The sequence below is a fragment of the Linderina pennispora genome (assembly GCF_002104995.1).
Source record: "Linderina pennispora strain ATCC 12442 chromosome Unknown DL89scaffold_8, whole genome shotgun sequence".
Taxonomy (NCBI): domain Eukaryota; kingdom Fungi; phylum Kickxellomycota; class Kickxellomycetes; order Kickxellales; family Kickxellaceae; genus Linderina; species Linderina pennispora.
The window spans coordinates 836,219-864,083 of NW_024468256.1; the positions used below are offsets into that span (position 1 = coordinate 836,219).

The 27,865-nt window shown below is 54.6% G+C and overlaps 13 protein-coding genes and 1 non-coding gene across 14 annotated transcripts; 9 read left to right on the forward strand and 5 right to left on the reverse strand.

The window, feature by feature from the left end:
* Positions 1 to 1,960: 1,960 nt before the first annotated feature.
* DL89DRAFT_t97 lies at positions 1,961 to 2,033 on the forward strand. The gene has a single exon. It is a non-coding gene; the product is annotated as a tRNA-Gln (tRNA).
* Positions 2,034 to 2,255: 222 nt separating this feature from the next.
* On the reverse strand, positions 2,256 to 5,795 carry DL89DRAFT_284566 (uncharacterized protein). The gene has a single exon (XM_040889789.1). It carries the CDS (start codon positions 5,758 to 5,760, stop codon positions 2,473 to 2,475), a length of 3,288 nt encoding a protein of 1,095 aa, XP_040743010.1. The 5' UTR covers positions 5,761 to 5,795; the 3' UTR covers positions 2,256 to 2,472.
* Positions 5,796 to 5,804: 9 nt separating this feature from the next.
* Positions 5,805 to 7,730, reverse strand: DL89DRAFT_268286 (PNK3P-domain-containing protein). The gene has a single exon (XM_040887861.1). It carries the CDS (start codon positions 7,678 to 7,680, stop codon positions 6,268 to 6,270), a length of 1,413 nt encoding a protein of 470 aa, XP_040743011.1. The 5' UTR covers positions 7,681 to 7,730; the 3' UTR covers positions 5,805 to 6,267.
* A 443-nt stretch (positions 7,731 to 8,173) lies between these two features.
* Positions 8,174 to 10,497, forward strand: DL89DRAFT_278516 (succinate dehydrogenase; the record flags this gene model as incomplete). Its single annotated transcript, XM_040889507.1, has 2 exons — positions 8,174 to 8,224; positions 8,476 to 10,497. The coding sequence occupies 2 exons, from the start codon at positions 8,174 to 8,176 to the stop codon at positions 10,342 to 10,344; spliced, it is 1,920 nt and encodes a 639-aa protein (XP_040743012.1). The 3' UTR covers positions 10,345 to 10,497.
* Positions 10,463 to 10,873, reverse strand: DL89DRAFT_293690 (uncharacterized protein; the record flags this gene model as incomplete). The annotated part of the gene is made up of 3 exons (XM_040890413.1): positions 10,463 to 10,663; positions 10,743 to 10,760; positions 10,856 to 10,873. 3 exons carry the CDS (start codon positions 10,871 to 10,873, stop codon positions 10,463 to 10,465), a joined length of 237 nt encoding a protein of 78 aa, XP_040743013.1.
* Positions 10,874 to 11,117: 244 nt separating this feature from the next.
* On the forward strand, positions 11,118 to 13,971 carry DL89DRAFT_284569 (TPR-like protein; the record flags this gene model as incomplete). The annotated part of the gene is made up of 3 exons (XM_040889790.1): positions 11,118 to 12,476; positions 12,533 to 13,839; positions 13,881 to 13,971. Exons 1-3 carry the CDS (start codon positions 11,175 to 11,177, stop codon positions 13,969 to 13,971), a joined length of 2,700 nt encoding a protein of 899 aa, XP_040743014.1. The 5' UTR covers positions 11,118 to 11,174.
* A 610-nt stretch (positions 13,972 to 14,581) lies between these two features.
* Positions 14,582 to 16,291, forward strand: DL89DRAFT_174252 (hydroxymethylglutaryl-CoA synthase). The gene is made up of 2 exons (XM_040883835.1): positions 14,582 to 14,736; positions 14,866 to 16,291. The coding sequence occupies exons 1-2, from the start codon at positions 14,677 to 14,679 to the stop codon at positions 16,153 to 16,155; spliced, it is 1,350 nt and encodes a 449-aa protein (XP_040743015.1). The 5' UTR covers positions 14,582 to 14,676; the 3' UTR covers positions 16,156 to 16,291.
* Positions 16,292 to 17,028: 737 nt separating this feature from the next.
* On the reverse strand, positions 17,029 to 17,529 carry DL89DRAFT_224295 (uncharacterized protein; the record flags this gene model as incomplete). Its single annotated transcript, XM_040884681.1, has 1 exon — positions 17,029 to 17,529. A coding segment is annotated over one exon (501 nt), but the record flags the coding sequence as incomplete, so codon positions are not given.
* Positions 17,530 to 18,173: 644 nt separating this feature from the next.
* Positions 18,174 to 18,869, reverse strand: DL89DRAFT_174298 (uncharacterized protein). Its single transcript, XM_040883836.1, has one exon. It carries the CDS (start codon positions 18,751 to 18,753, stop codon positions 18,316 to 18,318), a length of 438 nt encoding a protein of 145 aa, XP_040743017.1. The 5' UTR covers positions 18,754 to 18,869; the 3' UTR covers positions 18,174 to 18,315.
* DL89DRAFT_174299 (DEAD-domain-containing protein) lies at positions 18,870 to 20,418 on the forward strand. Its single transcript, XM_040883837.1, has one exon. The coding sequence runs from the start codon at positions 18,986 to 18,988 to the stop codon at positions 20,327 to 20,329; it is 1,344 nt and encodes a 447-aa protein (XP_040743018.1). The 5' UTR covers positions 18,870 to 18,985; the 3' UTR covers positions 20,330 to 20,418.
* Positions 20,419 to 20,441: 23 nt separating this feature from the next.
* On the forward strand, positions 20,442 to 21,203 carry DL89DRAFT_293695 (uncharacterized protein; the record flags this gene model as incomplete). Its single annotated transcript, XM_040890414.1, has 1 exon — positions 20,442 to 21,203. One exon carries the CDS (start codon positions 20,442 to 20,444, stop codon positions 21,201 to 21,203), a length of 762 nt encoding a protein of 253 aa, XP_040743019.1.
* Positions 21,204 to 21,239: 36 nt separating this feature from the next.
* On the forward strand, positions 21,240 to 22,425 carry DL89DRAFT_268291 (uncharacterized protein). Its single transcript, XM_040887862.1, has one exon. It carries the CDS (start codon positions 21,295 to 21,297, stop codon positions 22,330 to 22,332), a length of 1,038 nt encoding a protein of 345 aa, XP_040743020.1. The 5' UTR covers positions 21,240 to 21,294; the 3' UTR covers positions 22,333 to 22,425.
* Positions 22,426 to 23,253: 828 nt separating this feature from the next.
* On the forward strand, positions 23,254 to 24,933 carry DL89DRAFT_268292 (cytochrome P450). The gene is made up of 3 exons (XM_040887863.1): positions 23,254 to 23,984; positions 24,043 to 24,477; positions 24,518 to 24,933. Exons 1-3 carry the CDS (start codon positions 23,364 to 23,366, stop codon positions 24,869 to 24,871), a joined length of 1,410 nt encoding a protein of 469 aa, XP_040743021.1. The 5' UTR covers positions 23,254 to 23,363; the 3' UTR covers positions 24,872 to 24,933.
* A 434-nt stretch (positions 24,934 to 25,367) lies between these two features.
* Positions 25,368 to 26,282, forward strand: DL89DRAFT_174320 (uncharacterized protein). Its single transcript, XM_040883838.1, has one exon. It carries the CDS (start codon positions 25,545 to 25,547, stop codon positions 26,166 to 26,168), a length of 624 nt encoding a protein of 207 aa, XP_040743022.1. The 5' UTR covers positions 25,368 to 25,544; the 3' UTR covers positions 26,169 to 26,282.
* The last annotated feature ends 1,583 nt before the right edge of the window (positions 26,283 to 27,865 follow it).

Genomic DNA, 27,865 nt, shown 5'->3' on the forward strand with positions numbered 1-27,865 from the left:
ACTACGAGCGGCTGCTCACGGTACAGCTTAAATACAGTCAGAATGGCTTAAAAATAGCAACCTCAATCAACTGGTTATACTGCACGTGGCTACGGCACAGAACCCCCCCCCAGAAGCCTGCTACTACAAATGTCGAGCAGAAGACGATAGATTCTGCCCAAGTAGATCTGTAACTGCTCTGGGGTAGCTAGATTTATGGCACCCGCAATGCGAGCTCGGCTAATTAGTATGGCTTAGACTGTCGATAATGTGGCAAGGAGTCTGCTGCGGGGCGATAGCAACTGCCTGGCAGGTTAAAAAAACTATACTCTTGAGGGTTTGTTCTAGGGACTTGATCGACGCCGGCGTTACTGCTCTGGCTTGCCATTGCTGGCAGCAGCTGAGCGATTCTTTGCTTGCTTGCAGTCTGGGTGCCAGCAGAGCCATCGGAGGCACAATCGATAGCGAAATCTTGCAAGAGCCTTGCCTGTCCGACACAGCAGGAATATGCCCACAAAGAGAGCTCCATGCAACCCGTTTGTAGGTATTGTATAACGATGCTCATCGCGGAGGGTTGCAGAAAAAAGTGGGGGTTCATTCCGCTGTCCAGGGCAGGTGACTCTTGCGTAGTCAGACGTATTCATCGAGTAGTTGCCGATGCACATCACCGAGTCGAGCCCCGCATCGAGGCATGCCACTGCTGGCAACCATGACGATTAAATAACGGAATCTAGAGGAGGGGTTTGTAGGGAAGTCAGAATGCGTGGAGAGGGGTGAGGAGAAAATGGATAAATAACACAGGAAGGGAAACATTTATATCCAGGATGTATTGGCCAGCAAACCAATAGTTCTTTTTTTGAGCGCTCTTCATAAATCAATGAGACCAATTGCAGGCCGTGCAGACAGCCTGCTATCACCCCTATCGACTTAAGCCTATGGTTCTAAGTCTGAGTACTGAGGACATAGAAGTTGGGTAATTTGTCTACTACATTAGTGTATCTATGAATTTACTACATCTATGAAATACAGGATAACTAAGATGAATGGTACTTTGATAGAAGGTTCTGGGTTCGATATTTCGATTGCTTTAAAGAGATTTATCTGTTACCTTATGATCTAAATCAATCAGCTATAAAAGAATATTATTTGTTAAGTTTACAGAGCAAGTCATATATATTTGCTATAAGGTTTAAGAGCTTATATTTTCCAACCAACTAAAATGTTCAAGGGGATGGTCAGATATTTTAGGACTATAAAATCATATATAGGTAAAAGTCTAGCAGTCCTATGCTTATGATATAAGTATACCTCTATATAGGCCAAACCCTATTTATTATATATATTGGTACATACTACTAATACCTACAGTAGGCTGAATATACTGTTAGTTTATAGCTAATAGAGGTTATTCTTAGACTTATAAATTTTAGTAAATTACAATAAAGTTAGTAGTATATTAATTACTCATTTATAAAATAGTTCTTTAATATAAGATATATTTGGTGTATATATTTTAATTGATTTCTAAGATAATTGATTTATATCTATTTTACCTAAACTACTAATAGTATCTTAGAAAAATTCTAGTAAGTATGATTTCCTTATAGTTGCTTAGCCATATCTATTAAGATAATAACTATTAATGCCCAAAGATAATTAAATATAAATGTATATAGTTTTTTCTTTCTAGTTGAAATTATATTTACTAAAATTTTTCTAAGATACAAATAGTAGTTTAGGTAAAATATTAATTCTACTAAGAGTGCCAGTAGTTACAGCATGCATAGGCGATAGATAAGCAGATAAGTAACTCTGAATAACCTCCAATAGGAATATGGATGGTGCTGGAGGCGCCTGCTGGCCAACACCACCATCCTAAAAAGTAATAATGACTGATTCTTTCACGATATATACTGTACATTTTGAAAATCTCCAAAACTTGTGTGACGATCGGTCCAGATGGATTGGGCACTTCGTGGAGGGTCTTTTAGTGTAGTGGTTTATCACTGCGGGTTTTGATTCCGCCAACCCGAGTTCGAACCTCGGAAAGACCTTTTTGCAATTTCGTAGCTCTATTTTGCAATTAATTCTCTCTGCATGGAAGAAAGCAATCGTTTTAATTTTTTTTTTGGCGAGTAGCTTTAAATGGCCAAGGAAAGCTACCTTTTCTCTCTACCTCGACTCTAGCTTTCTCCTCTGCTTGTTTCAGTTTCAAGCGAAGTCTGCGTTTTAGTTCATGGCTCTTATCCCAGTGCAGCTCGTCATTAATGAGGTTTATTTACTGTTTCTATGGATGGCAGTCTTGATATGGGCCACGATCCTCAACTACGGGCTCTCCTTATCTGCCAAGCCCCGCTCCATGAGCGCTCTGTGATCGTTTGCTTCATTACTTCATGCTTGTTCTTATCTCACACTGTCACGGAGATGGTGAACTGTGAGGTGTCGGTTAACCGCATGGTATTAAAGTATTCAAAGGCGCAGCATTTAGCCAGATCAGTCTACAGCCATATCGCTGTCGGTATCCTCTTCAATCTCCATTTCCTCGTCACTTTCATCAACTTCTGGCTCCAGTGACGCACGATTGGATGAAGGGTGGTAGCTGCTGGAGTACTGGTCTAACTCTATGGCTGGTAATTCCTCTCTAGAAATGGAGGCTTGGTGAGGAGAACTCGGATTTGATGGCTTGCTGCTTACATCCCGTTGATATTTCAGCTCACCTGGGGTTCGAGGATGCTGGTCCATTTGGGCATGCTGTCCCTTGCTGAAATCCAACAGCCCACCTAGCAAAACCGTGCCTTGGATGTTTGTAGATAACTCCAGTGCCAGTGCCAGAAGATCAGTGGTGACTGGGTCACCAGGTCGCGAGGAGAGAATATCGTGGTACAAATCGATGGAGCGGTCGAGGTCGCGGCTGGCACTGACAGAGTCGCTTTGGTCGAGTAGGGATATTGCACGAGAGTGTAGGGTGAACGCAGTCGATAGTGTAATTTCGGGGTTGGATGGCATGCATTTTGCCGATGCGTCGAGGCACAGCAGTGCGGCATCAAGTCGATCCATGCGACGCAAAGCATTGCCCAGGTTGGCCATGGGCAGAGAATATGCAGCCTGAGCATCTGGCGCTCGTGACCAGCGCGTAGTGTGCTTCTGCGACGGAGCGAATGCCGATTGCAGCATATGTTGCTGGTTAGTGTTGATATGCAGAGCATGGAGTGCCATGGCAAAGAGCAGCTTTGCTGTACTAAATTCGCTGCGCGCGTAGTATAGGACACCAATATCGTTGAGCAGCTGTGGGTCAGTCATGGCTGATGCTGAGTGACTAATACGATTGGATTCGGACTGCTTATGGCTGGTGTTCTCGCACCAGGCTAGGATCTGGTCATCATGGATGGCGTCAACGACCGGCATCCATAGAGAGAGACAGTCGCGGATGCAGAATCCACTCAGGCAGCGCATACTGGCATCAAAACATGACTCGGCCATGGTTAGGTCACCCATTTGTAGGTAAACACTGCCAAGGCTTGCCAGTGGTGCATGTGCAGCCCGACTGCCACGCTCTGGCAACTGCAGTACCCGTGCGCTTCTAAATGCCGCGTGCTTGCTAGGTGTCCCGTGTGACGACTTTGCTATCGATCCAGAGTCGCGGCCACCGCCGTGAACAACACCTTCGAATCCACACAGACCGACAGCTGTGTGCAGAGCACGTGTTGCCGATTCCCACTCTCCAGCAAGCACGAACGTATGGGCAAAAGCGGCCCATGCCGAAACACTGCGCGGTGAGACAAGGGTCGTTTTGGTAAGCCACCGGCGGGCTTCAGAGAGCGCATGCTCAGCTTCAGGTGTCAGCGGCTGACCACGACGCAGCGAGGTCCCACCATCGCTGTTAGATCCAGATATGCCCAGGCGAGCTGCGGACGTCAGAATCCCAAAGGACGTATGTGACTGCCCCCAGTCGGCTTGAGCAGAGGCTGGGGCTGTTAGAATCGATGCCGTCACCAAGTAGTAGCAACCGATCGCAAACCATGCCAAGGAGGCGCCGATGAACTCATCTTGGGTTGGGCTACCGATCGACTGGGCGCTGGTCGTTGAGAACGTATCCATTGTGGAGACAGACGTGTCATTGATAACTGGCGTCATATGCGATGGCCCCAGTGCGCATGGATATGTTGCCAGCACAGGTGGTCCTGGCCGTGTCCAAGTTGGTAGTCCCCACAGTCCTTTCCAAGCAGCAGCGGTAGCGGCAGAGGAAGACTGGGCCGCTGGCTGCATTGATCTACTAGCCCTTTGGGATGTGGCACTTCCGCCGCCATTCAGGCGTGAGGGGGTTTCGGGAATAAGTAGACCACGGGCGCCTGACCGGATGCGACTGACGCCAGACGCGGATGCGCCAATCGAGTGCCTGATATTGGATGCAGAGCAAGTTGACCTGGGGGTCGACATCACCGAGCCACTGCTACCGGGGATCCCTGCCATGCCCCCTGCAAACAAGTCATTGGCAGTGTCGGCTGGCTCAATATCAATTCGCTTGATCGACGAGATGCCGAATTCCTCAGCCAGCTCGTGCGCGATCCGGAACAGCGCGTCTCTGGCGTGTAGTACTGTGAGTGCACTGATGTGGATTGCGGTTGTGCCGGGGTCCGGGATACGGCGAATCTCCAAAACACGCACGGTGTACGTGAGACAGTCGCGAGCACGGCCGAGTGACAGCAGTCGTGACGCCTGGATTGCCAGCAGACTAGGATCTTGCACTAGACATGGGTAGCTCTTTAACAAGCTGGCTGTTGCCTGGACTGTCTGCTCATTCGTAGCATATGTAGTCATGGTTGCCAGACAGTACTGCTTAAAGAACTGCCCAACTCCCTCAGATCCAGCACAATGCGAGGTCCAATCTAGGCTCGCAATCAAGCTAAGCTCTTCCTTGCATGTCAGCAAACCGTGCTCTCTCAGCCCTGACCAGGCCTCCCAGCACCGCGCATCAGCCTTGACCGCCTCAATCCATAGTCGCTTGACCAAGGCACTTAGTGGGCTAACGTTTTCTCCCGCAGCTCCGCCGATACCACCAGGTTGTGACGCGGGACCTGGATCGGGGGTTTCGGCTACCGATCTTAAAGTGCTTCGACGGTGCATAGTCGACAGACTCCTGGTATTGTCAGGGTGACGAGTGGCCAGTTCTTTGATGCTAGGGAGGTCCTCAGTACCACCTGCATTGCTTAGCTGGATTACTGCCGCGCCTTGCATGTACAGCACCAAGGCACGCGGATTCAGTGGATGCTCGTTTGCTGTATTTAAGCAGCTACTGCCAAGGTTGTATGCAGGCGCATTTGTAGGGCCAGTCTTGACTGCACTGTCATACAGCGAAGATGTGAGTGAGGACACTGGCTTCGCTGACCTTGACGTGGTTGGCGTTTCACCTTGAGCACCTGGGAATTTTGTAGAGTGTGTGCCAATACCAGGGCCTGCTAGTCCAGTGGTCAGTTCAGCTGCTGCTTTGCCGAGCAAGTCCAGTGCATCCTCAGCTCTGCCCAGCCGTAGCGCAACAATTGACGCCAAATATTGTCCTGGGGCAGTGTTGCAGATTCGCCTGGCGTACTGTTGGTGGTTAAGCCATTCCTCTGCCTGCCGGTATTGGCCATTCGTCACTAGCGCGTCGACTAGCCAGAGCACGTCTTCTGTGTCGCCAGTCAGCAAAGTCACCTTTTCGGCCCACACCAGCGCCGAGCTCCACGCCATGCCCTGAGCGCAGGACCGCCGCAATGACCGCAAATGCGCGACAATTTCAGACATGCGAAAGAACAGGTATAGTGTAAGAGATATTCAAGACAGATGCAGTCGTAGAAGAGAAGGAGCTGAGCGACGAGGTTCGAACGCTCAGATCAGCGTGTTGGCGTCCCTGACCCTTGATCAATTACCAGGCACAACAGCGTGATCAGGGGCAACCTCCTGTCCTGGCATGTCAGTCGACTCGGAGCGGCCAGGCCCACCAGCAAACGAAGAGCCTCTTACCTGCTGCACTAAAGCCAAGCTTGTCCCGGCACATGGGCATAGACAGCTGTGCTAATATATCACTACGGCTGATAGCCACCAAAGGTGTGATCACAGGTGTATGTGGTGGCTGCGGCTGGTGAGGTATATATTCGTGGCGCTGGAGCGCTCGGTCCTACTCAGTTCCGTTTTTCATTACGAGTAATGCCTGTTTCTGGCCATATATCTCAGACATCTAAAGGCACATCACTTCTCACTCAGTACGAGGCATAATAATGTTAATTGCACGGGTGCTATGGCCTGCTGGTGCTAATAGAACTGGTGCCAGAGCTCGTGGTCTTTGGCAGAGTCGAACTTGGGAATGAACGGATAGTGAATGATTTCAGACAGGCCTTCCTTTGCATCTGGCAGAGCCAGCCGCTTGAAAAACATGTTGTAGGCGACATCGGGTACCTTGTCTAGCCTGGCTGGGAGATCCCCCAGGCTTTGGCCGGGTTCAGTCGCATGCAGAAATCTCGACTGCGGCAGGTTAGCACGATAGCTGTTGTTGTGAAGAGCCAGCTCGCGGCCTTTGTAGTCGAACAGGATGCATATGCAGTCAGCACCCACTTTCTTCCCAGCGTCGATATATGCCTTGCGGGCGGCAGGATCGGGGTTGGTGTTGTCAATTACAACAGGTGTGCCCTTGAACAGGGCGGATGATGCAGTGGCCAGACATTTGCGCGGAGTCTTGAGCGTGTCCATGCTGATGTGTTCGAAACCAAGGGGTACCAGGTGCTTTGCCGCAAACGTGGACTTGCCGCTGGCTGGCGGTCCGACCAGCAATACAAGAAGGCGGTTGTCCTTGTCGGCCTTGGCGGCTCTGGTGGCGAGTTTGGATACCAGCTCCTTGTGCGCGTCGCCTGCTGAATCCATACCCTTGGGATGGAAGCGGCCAATGGCCCAGTCCTGCGGCGTGGGCAGCGGGAACGGCGCGTCCTTGGACAGGATGTCCTTGGTAAACACCTCCTCAGGCACATAGAAGGGTACGTTGAGGTTCAGAGCAAAGGCCAAGTCAGAGTCGCTAAAGTCCGGCTTAGCCTTGCCCTTTCCCGGCCGACCAGCAGCATCGCCGACGTAGCAGCTCAGCGACCGGTCTACAGCAACACCGGCATTGTCGAGCTCGGCTGCGATCCACATGCCAGGGCTCGGTTTCCTCAGATAGTCCTTGGCGGTGGCAGCCAGGATGGTGAATGGCACGTCGAGCTGCTTGGCGATCTGCGAGATCTTGTCACGAAACTCGACAGCCTTCTTAGTCAGCGCTGTCGAGCCCTTGTTGGGCTTGAGGCCGTTCTGGTTCGATATAATCACAATCTTGTAGCCCTGCTTGTGGACATTGCGCAGCAGCTCTGGCACCTTGGGGTGGTGAAAACGCCAGTCGCTGGCGTTCTTTGGGAAGCGGTGGGTACCGTTGACCTCAATGAGCGTGCTGTCCAGGTCGAAGGCAGCGAATTTTGAGGAGGGGGTGGGCGCCATGTATGTTCCGATCCATGTCCCGCGCAGGTCCCGCCACCGCACTTTGTGTGTGGGCACATCGACAGCTGAGGCATCGTCGGGCCTGTGCTTTTTTGCTTGGCCGAAATAGTCGAACGTCTTTCGTCCCGAGTTTGTAGCGCCTGTGGTGGCAGGGGCGGCAGCGGGCCGCTTGGCCTTGGTTCTGGTAGCCATTCGAGCGAGGGTCATGAGGGAAGAGACAAGACCAAGTATGTAGAAGACGATAAACGTAAAGGCAGCGGACATGGCGCAGCAAGAGGGGCGGCGTATGATACATCAGCCAGCGATCCAGCGCGCAAAATATGGTTGTGCAGCAATAAAACCCGATTCCAGGCAATGGTTTGCGCTAGGAACCGGCCGGAATGAGCCAGTCCCGCAGGAGTGACTCGGGTCGGGCGAAGATAAAAGGAAAATCTCTCTCCCGACTCTGGCGTAAACAAGGAGATTTTTCGTCGTTTGAGGCAATAAGGAAAAAGCAGCCCTCGCCAGGAGCTCGAGCCAGCGTAATCTTATCTCTTCGGAAAATAAAACGAAGCCCCTACCCGGCCTGCTTGGTATTTTTCGGAAGCCGTCCTCTTCTTTTTCTTCCTCTCCTCCTTTATCTCCACAAGCGTTTTATTATATTCCTTTTTGCAGGGCTTCTGCTTCATCAAAAACCTCAAGTATTTCTCTCTATACAAGGATGCTGAGCTCTCGACTTTCTACCTTGCAGCAGCACACCGCGAAGGCTCTGGTAAGTATTCCGCTCCCTTTCGAGATTTCGAAATTGAGAGCAGAATCGTAAAGCCTGACCTGGCGTGTGGCTATCTAAAAGCACGTCATGGTTCCGGAGAAAATCAACAAAAGAAATTCTCCTTTGGCCGAAAGGACTGCTGCGTTGTCCGATTTCACGCCTCTGCCGGTGTCTGGCTCGTGCACATGCATCTACATGAGGCGCTGACTCTAATCAGCCTGGTTGGTATTTAGGTTCAAGGTACCCGCCAGTTCCACGCTTCGCGCACGGCGGGACGCGTGTTTGGCACGCAGCCCCTGCGCGGCAAGGAGGCGACGAACACATTCTCGCCCAAGTACGAGGTGATTGACCACACGTACGACGCGGTTGTGCTGGGAGCCGGTGGTGCTGGCCTGCGGGCGGTGATGGGTCTGGCCGAGGCCGGATTCAAGACTGCGTGTGTGACCAAGCTGTTCCCGACGCGCTCGCACACAGTGGCAGCGCAGGGCGGTATTAACGCGGCGCTGGGCAACATGACCAAGGACGACTGGCGCTGGCACATGTACGACACGGTCAAGGGCAGTGACTGGCTGGGCGACCAGGACGCGATCCACTACATGTGTCGCGAGGCACCGAAGGCGGTGATTGAGCTGGAGCACATGGGTCTGCCGTTCTCGCGTACGCCTGAGGGCACGATCTACCAGCGGCCGTTCGGCGGGCAGTCGCTCGAGTACGGCAAGGGCGGACAGGCGCGGCGCACGTGCTGCGCAGCGGACCGCACCGGGCATGCGATGCTGCACACAATGTACGGTAACTCGCTCAAGTACGATGCGACGTTCTTTGTCGAGTACTTTGGACTGGATCTGCTGATGGAGGACGGAGTGTGCCGCGGAGTGCTGGCGCTGAACCAGGAGGACGGTACGCTGCACCGCATCCGTGCGCACAACACGGTCATTGCCACCGGAGGCTACGGCCGTGCGTACTTCTCGGCCACGTCGGCGCACACCTGCACTGGTGACGGCATGGCGATGGTGTCGCGTGCTGGTCTGCCGCTGCAGGACCTGGAGTTTGTGCAGTTCCACCCGACCGGCATCTACGGGTCTGGGTGCCTGATGACGGAAGGCTGCCGCGGTGAAGGCGGCTACCTGGTCAACTCTGAGGGCGAGCGGTTCATGGAGCGCTACGCGCCGACGGCTAAGGATCTTGCATCGCGTGATGTTGTGTCGCGGTCGATGACGATGGAGATCCGCGAGGGCCGCGGTGTTGGCCCCGAGAAGGACCACATCTACCTGCAGCTGCACCACCTGCCGCCTGATGTGCTGGCGGAGCGGCTTCCGGGCATCTCCGAGACGGCCGGTATCTTTGCGGGAGTCGACGTAACCAAGGAGCCGATCCCGGTGCTGCCCACCGTGCACTACAACATGGGCGGTATTCCGACGCGCTACACAGGTGAGGTTGTGCGCCTGGCGGCGGACGGCTCGGACGAGGTTGTGCCTGGGCTGTACGCGGCGGGTGAGGCGGCGTCGGTGTCGGTTCATGGGGCGAACCGCCTGGGAGCCAACTCGCTGCTGGACCTGGTTGTGTTTGGCCGTGCGGTGTCGCACGACATTGCATCCAAGTTTGAGCGCAATGTGCCGCACAAGGACATGGATGCGTCGGTCACGCACCAGTCGATCAAGGACCTCGACTACGCGCGGACTGCGGACGGCGAGCACACGACGGCGGAGGTGCGTCTGAAGATGCAGAAGACGATGCAGAACCATGCGGCGGTGTTCCGCACGCAGGACGTCATGGAGGAGGGTGTGGAGAAGATGACTGAGGTGTCGCAGCTGTACAACAAGGTGCGTGTGTCTGATCGGTCGCTGATCTGGAACTCGGATCTGATCGAGACGCTTGAGCTGCGCAATCTGCTGACGTGCGCGACGCAGACCATCAACTCGGCGGTGGCGCGCAAGGAGTCGCGTGGTGCGCATGCGCGCGAGGACTTCCCTGAGCGCGACGACAAGGAGTGGATGAAGCACACGCTGTCGTACCAGACGGAAGTGGACCGCCCGGTCGAGCTCAAGTACCGTGGGGTGATGGCCAACACTCTGGATGAGAACGAGTGCAAGGCAGTGCCGCCATTCAAGCGTGTTTACTAGAAACCAGACTCCAGCCTTTCTTTCGAATATGTCAAGCTACAACAAAAAAAAATCGCAAACAGCATTTCATGGCAGATGGATGGGGATTGGGATGGTATTGTTTGAAGAGGGAGAGGTGTTAGTTTGAGCCGCCGCGCAGGGCCAGTACCAGGTGCAGCACGGAGCCGCCCTCGATCTTATAGAACTCGGCGGTGTTCGGGTCGTCCATCTGCTTGCCGCCGAAAATCAGGCGCTGCTGGGGAGGGGGAATGCCCTCCTTCTCCTCGACACGCTCCTTGATCTGCAAGACGGTCGACGTCTTCTCAATATCAATCTCAATCTACGCGGAAAGGAGGCGGGTTGCTGTCAGTGCAGGAACGAGGAAGGGAGCAGGTGGACGTGTGCTGTTTGTCGCTTACCTCCTTGCCGGTGAGAGTCTATGAGGGCGGGTGTGGGGCAGTTAGTTTTGGTGAATGCGTGGTGGCTGCGGTGTGTGGGGGGCGCAGATTGGAATGCGCGAGTGGAATAGTACCTTGACCTTGATGTTCATTGCGGGCTGTAGCGAATTAAGAATTGGAAAAGTGTATAAGCTGAGGAAGCAAGAGCGGGCTCGAAGGACGGGTCAGTTTACGCATGTAGCTCGAGGGGGCTGCGAGGGGCAGGGAGGTGACGCTCAAAGTGGCCAAAGTGACAAAAGGCAGCCAGTGATTTTTTCAGAGCCATTACTCAGCACGTTCTTTGAACTTCTCTCAAAAAAATTTTCGTTTATAAAGGGGATAAAAGTTGCTGCTGCATCGACCTTGTATTCAGCATACACCATCCTGTATTCCACACCATACTTTATTTCGACCATGGCGCTGAGCACACTGGAGAGACAGCTTCTGCTGGGGCAGACGGTGGATCGGAGCGCAGACGCACAGACGGATCAGAGCGCAGAGGCGCTGGCAGCGCTGCTGAGCCAGGGTCAGTATGAGCAGGTTTTGCGGTCGGAGGCAGCGCAGTATCTATTCCGTACGCTGGCCGCAGACGAGGACGTGACGGCGTCGTCCCTGCAGGCAACAGCGCAGCAGCAGGCGCAGCAGTTCACCACGCAGCACGGGGCCGCAGGCTGGGCATCACTGACGTGGATCGGAGCAGCAGCACTGCAGGCATTCATCCAGACGAACTGGACGGGCCCCGAGTTCCTAATGGACCCGGCAGAGCTTTTACTGGCCGTGGCAGACAAGTACAAGGAAGGGTTTATTGCAGCCGCGCCTACAGAGCTGCCCGAAGGCACTTCCAAGCACGAGATCGGGCGACGCGACCAGCTGGGACGCGTGTATCTGGGAGCGGAGCAGAGCAAGGAGCGGGCGGCGCTCGACCAGTCGCTACTGGAGATGTTGGCAGCCGACGGCGAGGAGGCGTATACGCTGACGCCGCGGCCGCTGTTTCTGGCACTTGCCCGCTGGCTGCTGGTGGACATGGCGTGCGATGAGCGCGACCAGGCGGTAGGCAGCGCAAGGTGGTGGGCATCCCGTGTTTTGCTCGCACAGCAGAGCCTTTTGGAGTACCCGGCCCAGTCGCTGCTGGACCAGATCATGGACGGCTACAGTGCTGTGGAGCAGCAGATGCCGGCGGCGCCTGCCGAGCCGGTGCCGGAGCTGGGCGAGGACAGCGTGGTGGAGGTGCAGGAGACGGTGCATGAGCCGATGAGCCGGTCGGCGGCGACCCACACATGGGATGCGGTGGGGGCGGGCGACCGCGAGCTGTGGGCAAGGCTCAGCATGGAGCACGGGGTGGCCTATGCGCAGCACCAGATGACGCGGGACGCGGTGCAGCAGCTAACGGCAGCGCAGGCGGCCAGCGGGCTGCAGTGGGAAATCACAGGCGCCAAGGGCAAGCGCACGCGGTTCCAAGAGTTCGACACCGCGCAGCTGGTGCTGCTAGCGCAGAGCGCCCAGCCGGCCCGCAAGGCAGATCAGGGGGCGGCGCCCGAGAGCTTTGCGCTGAACGACGACACGCTGCTGGAGCAGATTGCATTCACGGATCTGGACATATCGGGGCAGCAGCAGCTGCGGGGGCTGGACGCGAGTGTTTTGCTGGCGCTGTGCCTGAATGTGCAGAACGAAAACCCGGCCCATGGTCTGACGTCCGAGCAGATGATGCCGTTTGTGGTGCGTGTGCTGCAGCACCCGGGCAACTGGAGCATCTACACGATGGCGTGCTGCAGCGGTCGCGGCTGGAGGCAGCCAAAACCCGCACTGTGGAGCGCGCGACGCTGCAGCTGCAGGCCCTGGTCGACCAGATCTCGCACCCGCTGCCCGAGGCCCACGAGGCAGGGCCATGCGAGCGCCTGCAGTTCTTCCATGCGCTGGCGCTGCCCAGCCAGTGGGAGCTGGAGCGCGAGCTGGCCAAGCAGTTCATGGCCCTGGGCGTCGTGCGCTCGGCCCTGGATATCTTTGAGCGCCTGCACATGTGGGACGAGGTCATCGCGTGCTACCAGATGCTGGGCCAGGAGGAGGTTGCTGAGCGCATCATCCGCGAGCAGCTCGACTTGGCCCCGAGCCGCCCCAAGCTGTGGTGCCTGCTGGGCGACCTCAAGCAGGACCCGGCCCACTGGCGCCACGCCTGGGATGTCTCGGGCTGCCGCTACGCCCGCGCCATGCGCTCGCTGGGCGCCTACCATTTCGCGCGCAGCGAGTTCGACGACTCCGTCGCGTGCTACAAGCACGCGTTGAAGCTCAATCCGCTGTTCGAGCGCTCGTGGTACATCCTGGGGTGCGCGGCGCTCAAGACCGGCGACTACGACACCGCGCGTGACGCCTTCCAGCAGGTGGTCCATATTGACTACGAGAACTCGGAGGCCTGGAACAACCTGGCCAGCATCCACATGCGGTCCAATGACGCGTCACAGCGCCAGCAGGCGTGGTATGCGCTGCGCGAGGCCCTGAAGGGCAAATACGACTCGTGGCAGATCTGGTCCAACTTTTTGACCGCATCCATGGCGCTGGACCAGATCGGCGCCGCCATCCACGCCCTGGACCGTATCGTGCAGCTGCGAGCCGAGAAGGACGGCGCTGCCTGCGTCGACCTGGACATATTGCGGGGGATCATCTCGTCGCTGACACGCGGCACCTTGACACGTAATGACAATGAGCGCGAGGCCCGCCGCAAGGAGCAGCAGTACTCAAAGTACATTGAGCACCTGCTGGTCAATGCCATCGAGGCCAAGATCACCAACTCCGCCCCGCTGTGGCGCGCCATGGCCGACTTTTGGTTCTGGCGCCGCGACTACAAGCACTGCCTCGACTGCTACATCAAGGCGTACCGCTGCTACTCGCAGATGCCCCAGGTGTCCTACGCCCCGCCGGTCTTCAAGGATGCCGTCGATGCCGCCCTGGAGCTTGCCGACATGTACGAGAACCTCGGCGACAAGGTGCAGGTTGTCAAGGCCCCTCCTGCCCAAGACGGCCAGCAGCAACACGACCAGGAGGTCGCGGTGACGACCAGCGCAAGGCCGCTGCCATCGAGCAGCCCGTGTGCAGCGACTGGAAGCACCAGACAAAGATGCTGCTCAGGGGCCTGATTGGCAAGGGCAAGGGGTCGTTTGAAGGCACCCCGGACTACGAGCGGCTCGTTGAAGCACTGAAGGAGCTCCGCCAGGCCTGAATCGCAGCGTCTTTTTAAATTGCGAGCCATGCGGTCTCCCCCCATGCCTTGCCGGTCAGCCTTTCTTGTCTCGGCCGATATATTCCGGAGGAGGTTTTGCGTAACCCACTCTGCTCCCAGTTCGAGCGCCAGAAGCGAGTAGGACTGCTAAATAAAAAACACTGGCGTTTTTACCCGACAACGCGATCTGCTTGTTTGTGGAATGCACGCCCAGACACGAACGCCAGCAGTTGATCCGCCTGCGGCATGTCGTGTTTTGGCTGTCCTGGATGAACAAGCCGAGAGGCCGACAGAGCTGATCCTTCTGTTCTCCCTCTAAGCAGCAGCAAAATAAAATAGCGTAGGGCGACGATCGCACACCATCCGCTGCTGGTGCTGGCAGTTTCCGACTTGGCAACTGCCAGCAAGTTCCATAGCGACTCTTGGCTGCATTGTGCACCCAACTCGGCCGGCCCAATCAATGGTCTCCTACTGGGGTTTCCCAATGTCAAGCATCGCCCTTTTGGCGGGCACATTGGGGGAGGGGCGGGAGCCAGGAGGGACAGCGGATTTTTTAGACAGCGCAGACGAAGCAGCAGGGGGAGGGCGCTTTCAGATGTTTTGAAGACAGAGCCAAGAAGAATTGAAATCTCTGCTCCTTTTCATCCATTAATCAGCTTTTCCTCTACATTTTCCACTAGCACAAAGAAACCACACAGAAAAACCATGGTTGCCCGCGCCGAGAACATTGGTATCCGTGCCATCGAGGTCTACTTCCCGAGCCGTGTAAGTTGAATTCATGCTCTTTGCAAAGATGAGGAGAGCCCCCGGGACGTGTGCAAACAACAACATCAGCCGCCGGGCAGCAGCAGTAGCACTCAGTGCCTCTCTCTTCCTCCCTCTTCCCCTCTCTAGTACGTCGACCAGGTCGAGCTCGAGCAGCACGACGGCGTGTCGGCCGGCAAGTACACGATCGGTCTGGGGCAGTCCAAGATGGCGTTCTGCGACGACCGCGAGGACATCTCGTCAGTGTGCCTGACGGTGGTGCAGTCGTTCATGGAGAAGTACAACGTGTCGTACAGCGACATCGGGCGCCTGGAGGTGGGCACCGAGACGATCATCGACAAGAGCAAGTCGACCAAGACGGTGCTGATGAAGCTGTTTGAGGAGTCTGGCAACTTCAACGTCGAGGGCATCGACACGACCAACGCCTGCTACGGCGGCACCTCGGCGCTCTTCAACGCCTGCCAGTGGATGGACTCGTCGGCGTGGGACGGCCGTCTGGCGCTGGTGGTGGCCGGCGATATCGCCGTCTATGCGTCGGGCAACGCCAGGCCGTCGGGCGGCTGCGGCGTCGTCTGCATGCTGGTTGCTCCCGATGCCCCGCTGGCGCTCGAGTTCCCGCTGCGCGGCACCTTCATGGAGAACACCTACGATTTCTACAAGCCCAACATGTCGTCCGAGTTCCCCACCGTCGACGGCCCGCTGTCGGTGACCTCGTATGTGCGTGCCCTCGATAACGCGTACCTGGCCTACATCGATGCCCTGGAGAAGCGCGCAGCCGAGTCCGCAGCCTCGCTGGACAGCGTCGACTACCTGGTCTTCCACTCGCCCTACACCAAGCAGGTCATCAAGGGTTTTGGCCGTATCGCCTACAACGACTTTTTGCGCAGCCCCGATGCCCCGCAGTTCGCCGATGTCCAGCAGTTCAAGGACATTGCCCGCGAGGACTCGTACACCAACAAGGTCCTCGAGAAGGCCTTCATTAACGTCTCCAAGCAGGCCTTTGCCGCCAAGACCAAGCCCTCGCTGCTGGCCGCCTCCAACATCGGAAACATGTACACGGGCTCGGTCTTCTTTGGCCTGGCCTCGCTGCTCACCGAGGTGTCCTCGGCTGACCTCCAGGGCAAGCGCATTGCCCTGTTCTCCTATGGCTCCGGATGCGCCGCGTCCATGTACTCGTTCCGCGTCCGCGGCAACACCGAGGAGATCGCCAAGGCCCTTGACCTCAAGGCCCGTCTGGACAGCCGGACCAAGGTCTCGCCTGTCGAGTTCGAGCAGATCATGGCCCTGCGCGAGAAGACCCACAACGCCCTCGAGTACGAGCCCCAGAGCGACGTCTCCAAGCTCTTCCCTGGCACCTTCTATCTGCAGAAGATCGACTCCATGTGGCGCCGCGCCTATGGCCGCACTCCGCTCAACTAGAGAGAGCTGCTTCTCGGAAGCCGCTGGGCGCTCGGGCGGAGCCAGTGATTTCTGCTTCTTGATTTCTGCTTCTTGATTTCTTTTCCCCAGTAATTTTTCTACCCTAAACAAAAACAAGCTTCAAATCATGGTACTTTCGACTTTTACATTAATTTCATACTCGTGATGATCTTCAGCTGCAAACAGAAGGTGTTGAGATCAGGGAATGCCAGCAAAGAGACGGCCGGGTGGGCTGGAATGCTGTGTGGAGGAGCCTCGAAAATGGGGTGAGAATGTCTAGTGGGATGGAATTTGAAAAAGAAAAGCGCACAGAGACTACTGAACATGAAAGCAGCCCTCTGCTCATATCCGCAGGCCGCTGCCGCCAACAGCCAGCGACAGCACCACCGCAGCCATCGTCCACGCCATTGCCGCTGGCCCGACAGCCCGAGCGCCACTGAGGTCCACAATCGCCCGCCCATCGCTGTTCACCTTGGCATCAAAGAACTCTGGGTAGAAGTTGCCCACATCGTCGCCCTCATACGGCAGCGCATTGAACTTCTTCGTGGGTGTCCACACATCGCCCTTGTCGTAAAAGTCGACCTCGACAAAGTTCATCCAGATCGACTGTCCACCGCGGCATGTAACTGCATGGTACTCGAGCTGGTACCCGTTGGTCGTGCCCAGGTTGAACGGATACGGCAGGTTCGTGTGCTGCACCTTGTTGATCGTCGCTGTCTGGACTATCAGGTGCGGGATCAGGAGAATCGATTCGGTCGACCGCGTCCACGGCCCGCACGTCCATTCGGCGCCGTACGTGAACGGGCCATCGAGCTTGAGCACTATTCCTTTAAACTGAATAAAGTGCTTCTTGTAGTTTGAGATGGCCGGCGACTCGGCAAACACCACCAGCCGCGTGCCGTCGGAAATCATCTTCTCCAGCGTCGGCCACTTCCCAGTCACCGTCTTGCTGGGCAGCATGTATGTGTCGATGCCCGAGCTCACGAACGCCTGCTCCACAGCAGCTGGGTCCGCCGTGGTCTCAGCGCCATCCAGGAATATCGTCACCACCTCGTTGGGGTTGTCATCGAGCCACGCCTTCACAATTTCCAGCGTCGCCGCCAGCGTGCCGCCGTTGATCACGCTGCAGTCGGGGAAGCACAAATTCACCGAGCCCGCCGTCGAGCCCTTGTAGATGTCCAGATGCAGCCCACGCACCCCGTCCTTCAGCTGCTGCTTGATGTCCTTGTACTGCGTGCCCGGCAAGCCCGAGCTGTTTACCAGCGCAAATGAGGCATGTGTCGAGATGTGTGATACTTCGTTGAATGCCCGCGAACACAGCTCGCTGGATCCGTTGCACTTTTTGTTGGCTGCTAGAACAAGCACCAGCTGCATGGCGCATAGTGCAAATGTCAGCAGGCCCCGGAGCCCAATCGTACAATGGCTGCTCATGGCAGGATATGTGAAACGGTGGAATGAAAAAATGTAGGTCGTATAGTAAGGTGGACGATGAAAGGGAAGAGGGAGTGTTGCGGCGAAGACGGGAGACGGGTAGAAAAACGAAGAATAAGCTGAAAACGAGAAAGCCTAGGTGGACAGAAAGAAGGGAGGGATGCTGGAGCAGAGCGAGTGAGAAGACCCAAGATTGAACACAAAAACAAACGCGAAGGAAGGGGGATCACCAGTCCAAGCAAGTACGCTATTACTTTCTTTGCTGGGCACGAAAATACACCACTCTATTCGCTAAACAGCCGTGTCTTTTACTGAGAGAAAAAGATGCCTCTGGGCCAACCAGCCACGACAGAGAGCAAGGGCGAGATTTATAGAATCGGAGAACGGATAGCACAGCAAAATAGTGGCTGAACCAGGCTATTAATACAACACACAGGCGATGTGTGTAACCAAGGAAGGCCTAGAGACTGGATGAGTGGAAAAAGGCGAGCAGGATTGTTTAGCGCAGACAAGAGCTGCAACCGCCCGCCCTTTAACCTACATCCCTCGCCCACTGGCTGAATCCACCCGCGCAGACACAATACAGCAGCCAGTCGACTTTTTCTTCACTGTGAACCGCTTTTTTTGGGGAGGGGATGGCCAGCGCTCTAGCGTGGAGCGAGGGCATGCACACCTCCACACATGTAATTCTCACAACATTCCCTTGGGCAGTTCCAAGCAGTTAATGCTTTATTGCCTCGTCCTTTTTCTTTTCTCTTTGCACACGGTCTCTCGCCACCGGATTGCAGCCTGCACAGAGCCTGCCACTGCAAACTTTCTTTTTGTTTTTCTCCAGAGGCAGCCCGTCCCCATGCACAAGCAATCCCACCTTTTATCCAGACCTCGGCTATTCCGGGCTCCAGGCGATCTATAATTAGCTTTTCTAAACCCCATCGTCCCGCAGTGCCCACAGACTGATGGTCCCACACACACACAACCACCACCACCACAGCCCGTGCGGGATTGGGTGGAATATCGCCTTGGGCTAGGCTGATGTGACTCGGGGTTTAGCCCGCCTCCATGGGATGCCAGGACATCGCCACATATCGTCCGTGCCGTCATCGTCGGCAGCGACATGCTGCATGATCGCCATTGCAACGACAATTGTGACTTTGCAAATGTAAACATTGCCGGTACTGCTCGGTTCGCGTGCGGCTTTGGTCAACGTCGATCCTGCTAGTCGGCGCAATAAACAGCGAGTTGCCTCTGCATAGCGATCTGATCCATAGACCAATCACTGCGGATCGGATCACTGCGGATCCTCGGCTTTTTTGTTCAAACTTTTTTGGAGCGCATTGGTAAGCTCTCCTTCACCACTGTCTCTTCATTTATCCTCGCCTCCAGCTACCTCAATTCCACAATGTCGGACACAGAAGAGGCACCCAAATCGTTTGCCGATATCGGCGTCATGACACAGCTGTGCGAGGCCTGCGACAAGCTTGGCTTCAAGGCACCCACCGAGATCCAGCGCGACGCGATTCCTTGGGCCCTGCAGGGCCGCGACGTGATCGGCCTGGCGCAGACCGGCTCCGGAAAGACCGCTGCCTTTGCGCTCCCGATCCTGCAGGCGCTCTGGGAGAACCCATCCCCGCTGTTTGCATGCGTGATGGCGCCGACGCGCGAGCTGGCGTTCCAGATTGCAGAGACATTTGAGGCGCTGGGTTCGGCGATTGGCGCGCGGTGCGCAGTAGTCGTTGGCGGCATGGACATGATTGCACAGCAAATCGCCCTGTCGCGTAAGCCACACGTGGTGGTGTGCACCCCAGGCCGTCTGCAGGACCACCTGGAGAACACCAAGGGCTTTTCGCTGCGCACGCTAAAATACCTGGTCATGGATGAGGCAGATCGGCTGCTGGACCTCGACTTTGGGCCCAAGATTGACCAGATCCTAAAGGTCATCCCACGCGAGCGAAACACGTTCTTGTTCTCGGCCACCATGACCACCAAGGTAGCGAAGCTGCAGAGGGCGTCGCTGACAAACCCTGTCAAGGTTGAGGTGTCGACAAAGTACTCAACTGCCGACAAGCTGCTGCAATACTACATGTTCTTCCCATTCAAGCGCAAGGACTGCTATCTGGTGTGGCTGCTGAACGAAATGGCGGGACAGTCGGCGATTGTGTTTGCGCGCACCTGTAACGAGGTCCTGCGTATCGGTTTGCTGCTGCGCAACCTGGGCATCGAGGCTATTCCTTTGCATGGCCAGCTCAGCATGGATCGCCGCATGGGAGCGCTGAACAAGTTCAAGTCTGGTAAGCGCAACGTCCTGGTGGCCACCGATGTGGCCTCGCGTGGCCTCGACATCCCGGCCGTCGACATTGTCGTCAACTACGACATTCCGACCCACTCCAAGGACTATATCCACCGTGTCGGTCGCACAGCCCGCGCTGGCCGCTCGGGCCGTGCTATCTCATTTGTGACCCAGTACGACGTGGAGCTGCTGCAGCGTATCGAGCAGGTCATTGGCAAAAAGCTGGACGAATTCCCGGGCAACAAGGATGAAATCATGCTTCTGCAGGAGCGCGTCAACGAGGCACAGCGCATGGCCACGCTGGAGCTCAAGGAACTGCAGGCCAAGAAGGGCAGCAAGGGCAAAGGCAAGCGGTCGCGCGATGACAACGACGACGACAACAGCAAGCGGATCTCGGTGGACGAGGCCAAGAAGATCCGCAAGGGCGGCAAGGGCGGCAAGAAGCAGCGGCGATAAGCACGCCCCCGTCACTTACCATAAAAATGCAATTTGTCCTGTGTGTATGTTCTGTTGCTGCATCAATGCATTTTACACAACCAGCATGCGTGCATGTGCTTTATATGTTAGTATGGCTGATACGCAGGAGCTGTTTGCAGAGCTGTTTGGCGACGCGTCTGATGGAGAAGGAGCCGACTCTCCAGACAAAATCGACAACGAATTCGCACACCACGACGCCTTGCTCCAGCTAATGAACGATTCCACCTTCCTCGGGTCCGCTAGCACCCCTCACATCGACGAGCCGGTGCCAGGCTTCAAGATCCACCGCAACGCTCTTCACCCAGCCCTCTGCACCGCATTCTTTAACTGGCTCTCCGCCGAGTACTTTCCCCACACCTCCACCGACACGTCCGCAAAGAGGATCAACCAGGGAATGCACTTTGGCGCCATGACCGACGCCTCCACGCCCTTTGGATTCCTGTCCCGCATGTGCTGCGAGCATCCACTGCTGCTGCCAAAGGAGGTGCGTGAGCGCCCTGTGCTGTTTGATCAAGCAATCATCAACCTATACGACCCAGGCGAGGGAATCGGCGACCATATCGATCTTTTGAGGTTCGGCGATGGGATCGCTGGCTTTAGTTTTGGTGCGCCCGCGCTTTTGCGCTTGAGACCAGTCAAGGACGATGATATTGAGAGAGCAGCAAGGTATGCAGACCATGACAACGGGGTGGTCCCAGGCGAGGTATCGGCATGGATCAAGCCAGGGGATATCTACGCGATGGCGGGCGATGCACGGTTCCGCTGGTCACATGGGTTTCCAGCTCTGCACCATTCGGGTGACCCAGTCCTCGATGGGCGCCGCATATCAGTAACGCTGCGCAAGCTTGCATAAAAAATTTTCTTTGTTTTTCGTTATTTTTTCGGTTCCTTTTCCTCTGCTTCCGTTTTACACAAACTCTCTTTATTTGCCCCATTTACCCAAAATGCCTGTTGCTGAAATTCGCCTCGCCGCCGACCGTGTGCTGGACTCGGCCGAGTTCATCAACAGGACCAGCCAGGACGTCTCCGTGCCGCTCAACGGCGTCAAGGCTGCCGCGCAGAAGATCATGCAAAGGATGCAGCAGATCGGGTACTCGACGGCCGAGTGGAAGAAGAACACTCTGACGCCCAGCGTTGCTGACTCTGCAGCCATAGAGTGGATCTTTGTCGTGGATAGCCTGAACTTTTCGTTCTGGACCGACAAGCCGCAGGCAAACCAGTACACAGTGTCACTTGACGGCCAGGCGTACCGCGGGTACTGGACATTATGCGCAGCAGTGAACCGGGCCATGCGCGAGGGCATCCCTATCACCGATGCAGCGTACTGTGCAGGCATTACAAGAGAGCAAGTGTCGTACATCTTCAGGACAGATGATACTGAAACTCAGGAGCCGATTCCAATGCTGGATGAGCGTGTAAGTGTGCTGAACGAGGTTGGTCGGGTGCTGCTGGAAAAGTACCAGGGCAAATTCTCTAATGTTCTGCGGCAGGCACAGGGCTCGGCACAGCGCCTGGTGGAGATGGTTGTGCGCGACTTTACATGCTTCCGCGACGAGCACATGTACATGGATAGGATAGTGTGCATTTACAAGCGCGCGCAGATTCTGGTTGCCGACCTATGGGCATGCTTCGAGGGCAAGGGCCAGTGCCAGTTCGCGGATATCGATAATATCACAATGTTTGCTGACTACCGTGTCCCCCAGGCACTGTACCACTTTGGGGCTCTGAGCTATTCGGAGCGGCTATTCAACTACCTGGAGTGCAAACAGAACGGAGAACTGTTGGAGAGCGGCCATCCGTGGGAGGTCGAGATCAGGGGGAACAGCATCTGGGCCGTCGAGCTCATCCGGAGGCAGATTACAGCGCTAGGCATGCACGTTAATGCGATTTTGCTGGATTTTTATATCTGGGACTACGCAAAGGAGTTTGCCGATGAGATGAAGGGCATCCCGATCCACCTCACTCGCAGTGTGTTTTACTAGGCCGTAGACAAAATGTATTAGATGATTTCAACCTTTCGACATTCACCCAGCTTGGCTATTACACTGTATCTCGTAGTGCCAGGGAACACTGAGATTATATTGATCTGAATATATATCGCTGTTCACAGTCCGCGCTGACTTGGGCAAATCGCAAACACTACTACTGCGTTTATGATTCATGTTTTTAAACTGAATATAAACCATATTCATAGACACCAGCGTTCAAAACTGAAGAAAAGGAAAAAAGGAAAACTACAGACGCTGCACACTGACATTTCTGAATATTTCGCTGCTGTGCGGTATCTGAGCATGTCAGCAAAACCAGGGCAACAAGCTACGATTGTAGTGGCCACAGACCTCTGCTAGATATCTCCATTGGCTCAGCGTGAGATGCCACTCTCGTTGTCGATCGACCTGAAATTGCCATGGCGTCATCATGGTGGTCATTATCAGCCGCGGAGCACTACTAGACCATCACAGTATGCTATATTTGATCCGCCACACTTGCAAATTTGCCAGTGCTCAATAGCAAAACTAGTACACCAAATGCCAGTAGTGACAGTTATCCAGGCAAATGGTGCCCAAGCCTACGGAGGTTTCCTACCATCAAATGGACTTGAACCACCCGGACAGCCTGTAGCATTCAGCTAGGACAGCTGACAAAAGGACGCATGTGGATAGTGTCTGGACGATTCTTTGTAGGAGCCGAGGTCGGTGGAGGCGACATTGCAGCGGGCCAGATACCCACATACAGCATTTGGCGTGACTGATTGATACAGCTAACGCCACGCCAAGTGCGCCTTGCAGACAAACACCGCACTTGCATTATTCAGTGGGTGTCCAAAACACGACCAATGCGGAATAGTGGTGGCGACTGTATCATGTAAAAGCGCGCATCATGCCCACCTCAGGCCATCCAACCTGTTCTAGCGGTCGCTCTCATTTCGGCAGAAATATTCACTCCTAACGAATCCCAAGCAATGGTGCTGGACCTTATGTTTAGGCCTCTACAGGCTCCGACAGTGTCAAGCATGGTTTGGCCAACCCTATCTATGGTCGTGGCAGTATACGTTGCTCGCCTCATCTACCACGCGTATTTCTCACCTCTGGCATCCATCCCAGGGCCGTTTCTCAACAAGATATCCAATCTACCGCTCAACTACCAGTTAATCCGTGGACAATTTCACACCTACTCAGTCAAACTGCACGCCAAGTACGGCGAGGTTGTGCGCATCGGCTACGACCATATATCTCTTTCAAGCACCTCGGATACACGTATGGTTCTTGCCACTCATGCGTTTCGGAAGGGACGCATGTATAGGGAGATCGGCGGCAACGGATGTGAGCCCAGCATGTTTACTACAACACTTCCAGAAGTGAACAAGGCTCGTCGGCGTATGTTGGGGGATGCGTTTGCGGCACACACGATGCGCGCTGTTGAAGACTTGGTGGTGGACGCTGGTGCCAGCGCGCTTATCACCGCATGGGACAGCGAGATTGCCAAGCAAGGACCAGTTGCCAGGGTTAACTACTACTACGCCTTTCACCGCATGGCAGTAGACGTTATTGGCGCAGTCGCTTTTGGCTCTAGCTTCAATATTCTGAAAACCAGGAACGCGGATATCATCGACTGGCTGCACGATACCGCGATGGTTGCTGCCTATACGAAACCTTGCGCCATGGCTCGCAAGGAAACCATGGGCTTTTAAGAAGCTCAAGGAGTCACGCAGGAAAATTGAACAGATAACATATGACTCTATCATGACCCGCAAGAAAGTGGTCAGCGAAACTGGGCTGCCACCGCGCATAGATGTGCTGCAAAGGTGCATCAATGCTAAAGACCCCGAGACAGGCCAAGGGCTCACGCCACCCCAACTCGAGTCCGAATTGATTCTGATGCTCGTGGCTGGTTCCGATACCACAGGCAGCACCCTGACATGGATAGTGATGAACTTGCTGCACAACCCAGAATGCTACAAGCGCGTTACACACGAAATCCGTTCGACATTCCCCCACACTTCTCAAACGATCTCGTATGCCGATGCCAAAACAAAGCTACCATATCTCTCGGCTGTCATCTACGAAAGCATGCGGATTACCTCACCATCTGCTACAATGCTCACACGGAATGTGCCGGCAGAGGGCGTGGACCATCCAAGGCTTCTTCATCTCGACTGGCTCACAGATTTGTCTGTCTTTTGGCGCCTGCCACCACAACCCTCGTCTGTGGAAGAACCCTGGTGTGTTTGACCCCGAGCGCTTCCTTGGCCCAGATTCAACCAAGAGGATCAGTGACGTTCTTACGTTCAGCACTGGTGTTCGCGTCTGCATTGGACGAAACCTGGCAATGCTAGATATCTTCACAGCGCTTGCCAATATTCTACGCCGGTATGATTTCAAGCTGCCCGATGATGCCCCGTACGGTCCTCACAGACTGAGCCCTAGCGGCATACCAGTTGAGGTGCCTGGGTTGTCTTATCTCGTTACCGGACCAGTAAACCCCAAGAATAATTGCTGGGTCAACATTTCTCTGGCCTGATATAGCTACTTTTTATCACTAAACTTTCCAGATCCAACATGCCTGGGGCCATGAGGCTTGGGGGGGTTATATGCAGTTAGTAGTGTGCATATAGTGGACAACAGGTGAAAGAACTAGTATTTGCAGGATGCCTACATCTTCACAGATATGGCTGGACAGATAGATGTATGGGCTTGCTTGTGCACAGCAGCTATCCAATATGCGCATCAAAGGTCTGCGGAATGATGGAACGCATGTTGCATACTATTTAGCCATTCAGATTAGTGTACTGCAGCCCAGCCTACGTCTGTACTGTGCACGCTTGGCGGTGAAGGCGTGAGAATGAGGCCATGGTGGCGTTGCTGCCAGCAGTAGTAGAGGGCGGGAGACACACTATGGTAGGCAAATGTGTAGGTAGTGCGGACATGTTCTACTTCATCCAATTTACCTCAATTGTTGATTTGGACAAAGAATGGAGACTCTGCACTCACCACTAGCGCCATGCACCGTACCCCCTTTTCTAGTATTATGCGAGGATGCACAATACTGTGCTAGGATTGTCGTTGGCATAGCATGATAGCGAGCGTTGTACTGGATACCGAGCCACTGCATCCAGGACACCACTCTCTCCAGATATACTGCCTGTATCCACTTTCTCTCTAGGTAGCTATTCAATATCTCCTACCTTATAAAAATGATTCTAGAGCATATACTCGGCGCTTTGCAACGGCCTATTGGGTCTGCCACCTTCTGGCCTGTCATCACTCTGGTTGTGGCAGTATACGTCGCACGGCTGATTCGCCATGCATTTTTCACCCCACTTGCCCGCATCCCCAGACCGTTCATGAACAGGCTCTCCAATCTTCCGCTCATGTACAAGCTTTTTTGCGGGCAGTACCATTCATACTCTACTGAACTCCACGAGAAATACGGCGAGGTGGTGCGCATCGGCCACGACCATATATCTCTATCCAGCACCTCCGATACCCGCCTTGTTCTTGCCACCCATGCATTTCGGAAGGGTCGCATGTATGAGGACATTGTTAACTGCGGTGCTGTATTAGATACATTCTCCACAACCGATCCTGAGATCAACAAGCTCCGTCGACGCCAGATAGGCGATGCGTTTTCGATGCGCACGATGTGTAACGTCGAGAGTCTGGTGGTGGATACAGGAGTCAGCTCGCTCATGAACACGTGGGACAGCGATATTTCCAAGCAAGGAGAGGCAGCTAGAGTCAACTATTTCTACTCGTTCCATTGCATGGCTACGACGTCATCGGCGAGCTGTTCTTTGGTGCAAGATTTACCACTCTGAGAACCGGCGTCATGGCCATTATTGACATGGTTCACGACACAACAGGCTTTTCCATATTTGCAGGACAGGTTCCACTTGTTGCTGACATTCCATGGATCCTCAGACGACAGGCAATATGCTGTCATTTGCAATCATGAACCTGATGCACTACCCAGAGTGCTACAAGAGAGTGACCGAGGAAGTGCGCTCGACGTTCTCTGACTCGTCACAGCTGATATCCTTTGCCGATGCCAAGTCAAAGCTGCCGTATCTCTCGGCAGTCATCCATGAGAGCATGCGTCTTAACCCCTCCTTCGCAAGCGTGCTCCAGCGATGTGTTCCAGCAGAGGTGTCACCTTCCAGGACTGCTTCATTCCAGGCGGTTCAAATGTCTGTGTGTCGGTTGCTGCATGCCACCGCAACCCACGGCTTTGGGCCAACCCTGGCATGTTCGATCCCGAGCGGTTTCTCGGTCCTGATTCTGCCAACAGGCTGAGAGATATCTTGACGTTCAGCTCTGGTGTTCGCCTTTGTCCTGGACGGCATTTGGCAATGCTTGAAATCCACACCGTTCCTTGCCAATATCGTACGTAAATACGACTTTTCGTTGCCCAATGACGCTCCATATGGCCTGCATAGAGTCCACATGAATGGCATCCCGGTTGAAGTTCCAGCAGGAGACATTTGGCGTGACTGGTCCAAAGAATCCAAGCGACAACTGCTGGGTCAACATTTCTCTTGCCAAAACTGCTTGAAACATAGTGGTGGATGTCTTTGGAAGATACATGCACATGTGCGGATCACACCTAGTCAGCTTTGTGTCGATAGATGTGGCAACGATGAAGTACATTGCCATCGACCTGCATTTATTAGGAATATGTGCCTTGGTTCATGTATGAAGTAAGGTTTACCACCACCGTTGAAGAAAAAGAGGTTCAATATGGCGGCCTGTTCAGCGAGAGTTTCACCTGGGACATGGGCTTGGCCAGCCAGTTTCTCATTTGACAAATCAGTGCGGCACTATATATAGCCTTCAACATAATTTCCTTGCCTCACCTTCACCGTTTAGCTTTGTATCCGTCGATCTGCCAGCCAACGATCGACATCACCAATGATAGGACCTTGTCTCTTATATCGGTAAATCTGTTTACCAAAGTTGAAGTACAGAGCGCATATGTACTGCGAACACCCTCGTTGACCACCGCCATGTCTTGCTCTTTGAGCCGCCAGAGCTCCAGAGGACATCAGCTGATGCCGCCTCAATGTAACAGATAGCACGCAGCAACAGCAGTGTTGGCCCTATTCAGAAACAAGGCGATTGCAATATCAAAATGCTGATGGACAAACAATTGTTTCTTCTGAGCTAAAAATAAGCGGGGGGTTTGTGGAATAGGGCTGCTAGGTATGAGGGCCTATTTGCGGACCGTGAAGAGAGCGGTGTAGTGGCAGACGGTCTGCCCAGAGGTCCGGGAATGGTGCTGGCCCGGCTATGACGAAACCTATGCTCACCTGAAAAGTGCGATTTGGACTCATTCCAGGTCCATTTGTGCCTCCTATGTTTGTGAAGGTGAAGGGGATACAAACGCGCACTCTGAAGAGCATGCTGTGTTCTGGATCCGCCCTTGAACCCTTTTTCGCCCAAGCTTTATTTTTGAATTTTCTTTTTCTCCCTTTCTACTATTTACATTTTCCCTGCCCTTTCCATTTCGCACTTCGTT

Bases quoted from the DNA above. Each gene is read 5' to 3' on its own strand.
- DL89DRAFT_284566 (XM_040889789.1), bottom strand. From the start codon at position 5,760: ATGTCTGAAATTGTCGCGCATTTGCGGTCATTGCGGCGGTCCTGCGCT.
- DL89DRAFT_268286 (XM_040887861.1), bottom strand. From the start codon at position 7,680: ATGACCCTCGCTCGAATGGCTACCAGAACCAAGGCCAAGCGGCCCGCT.
- DL89DRAFT_174252 (XM_040883835.1), top strand. From the start codon at position 14,677: ATGGTTGCCCGCGCCGAGAACATTGGTATCCGTGCCATCGAGGTCTAC. The intron at 14,737-14,865 runs GTAAGTTGAATT...TCCCCTCTCTAG, and splicing joins AGGTCTACTTCCCGAGCCGT to TACGTCGACCAGGTCGAGCT.
- DL89DRAFT_174298 (XM_040883836.1), bottom strand. From the start codon at position 18,753: ATGTTTACATTTGCAAAGTCACAATTGTCGTTGCAATGGCGATCATGC.
- DL89DRAFT_174299 (XM_040883837.1), top strand. From the start codon at position 18,986: ATGTCGGACACAGAAGAGGCACCCAAATCGTTTGCCGATATCGGCGTC.
- DL89DRAFT_268291 (XM_040887862.1), top strand. From the start codon at position 21,295: ATGCCTGTTGCTGAAATTCGCCTCGCCGCCGACCGTGTGCTGGACTCG.
- DL89DRAFT_268292 (XM_040887863.1), top strand. From the start codon at position 23,364: ATGGTTTGGCCAACCCTATCTATGGTCGTGGCAGTATACGTTGCTCGC. The intron at 23,985-24,042 runs GTTGCTGCCTAT...TGGGCTTTTAAG, and splicing joins GGCTGCACGATACCGCGATG to AAGCTCAAGGAGTCACGCAG. The intron at 24,478-24,517 runs GTGGACCATCCA...ACTGGCTCACAG, and splicing joins GGAATGTGCCGGCAGAGGGC to ATTTGTCTGTCTTTTGGCGC.
- DL89DRAFT_174320 (XM_040883838.1), top strand. From the start codon at position 25,545: ATGATTCTAGAGCATATACTCGGCGCTTTGCAACGGCCTATTGGGTCT.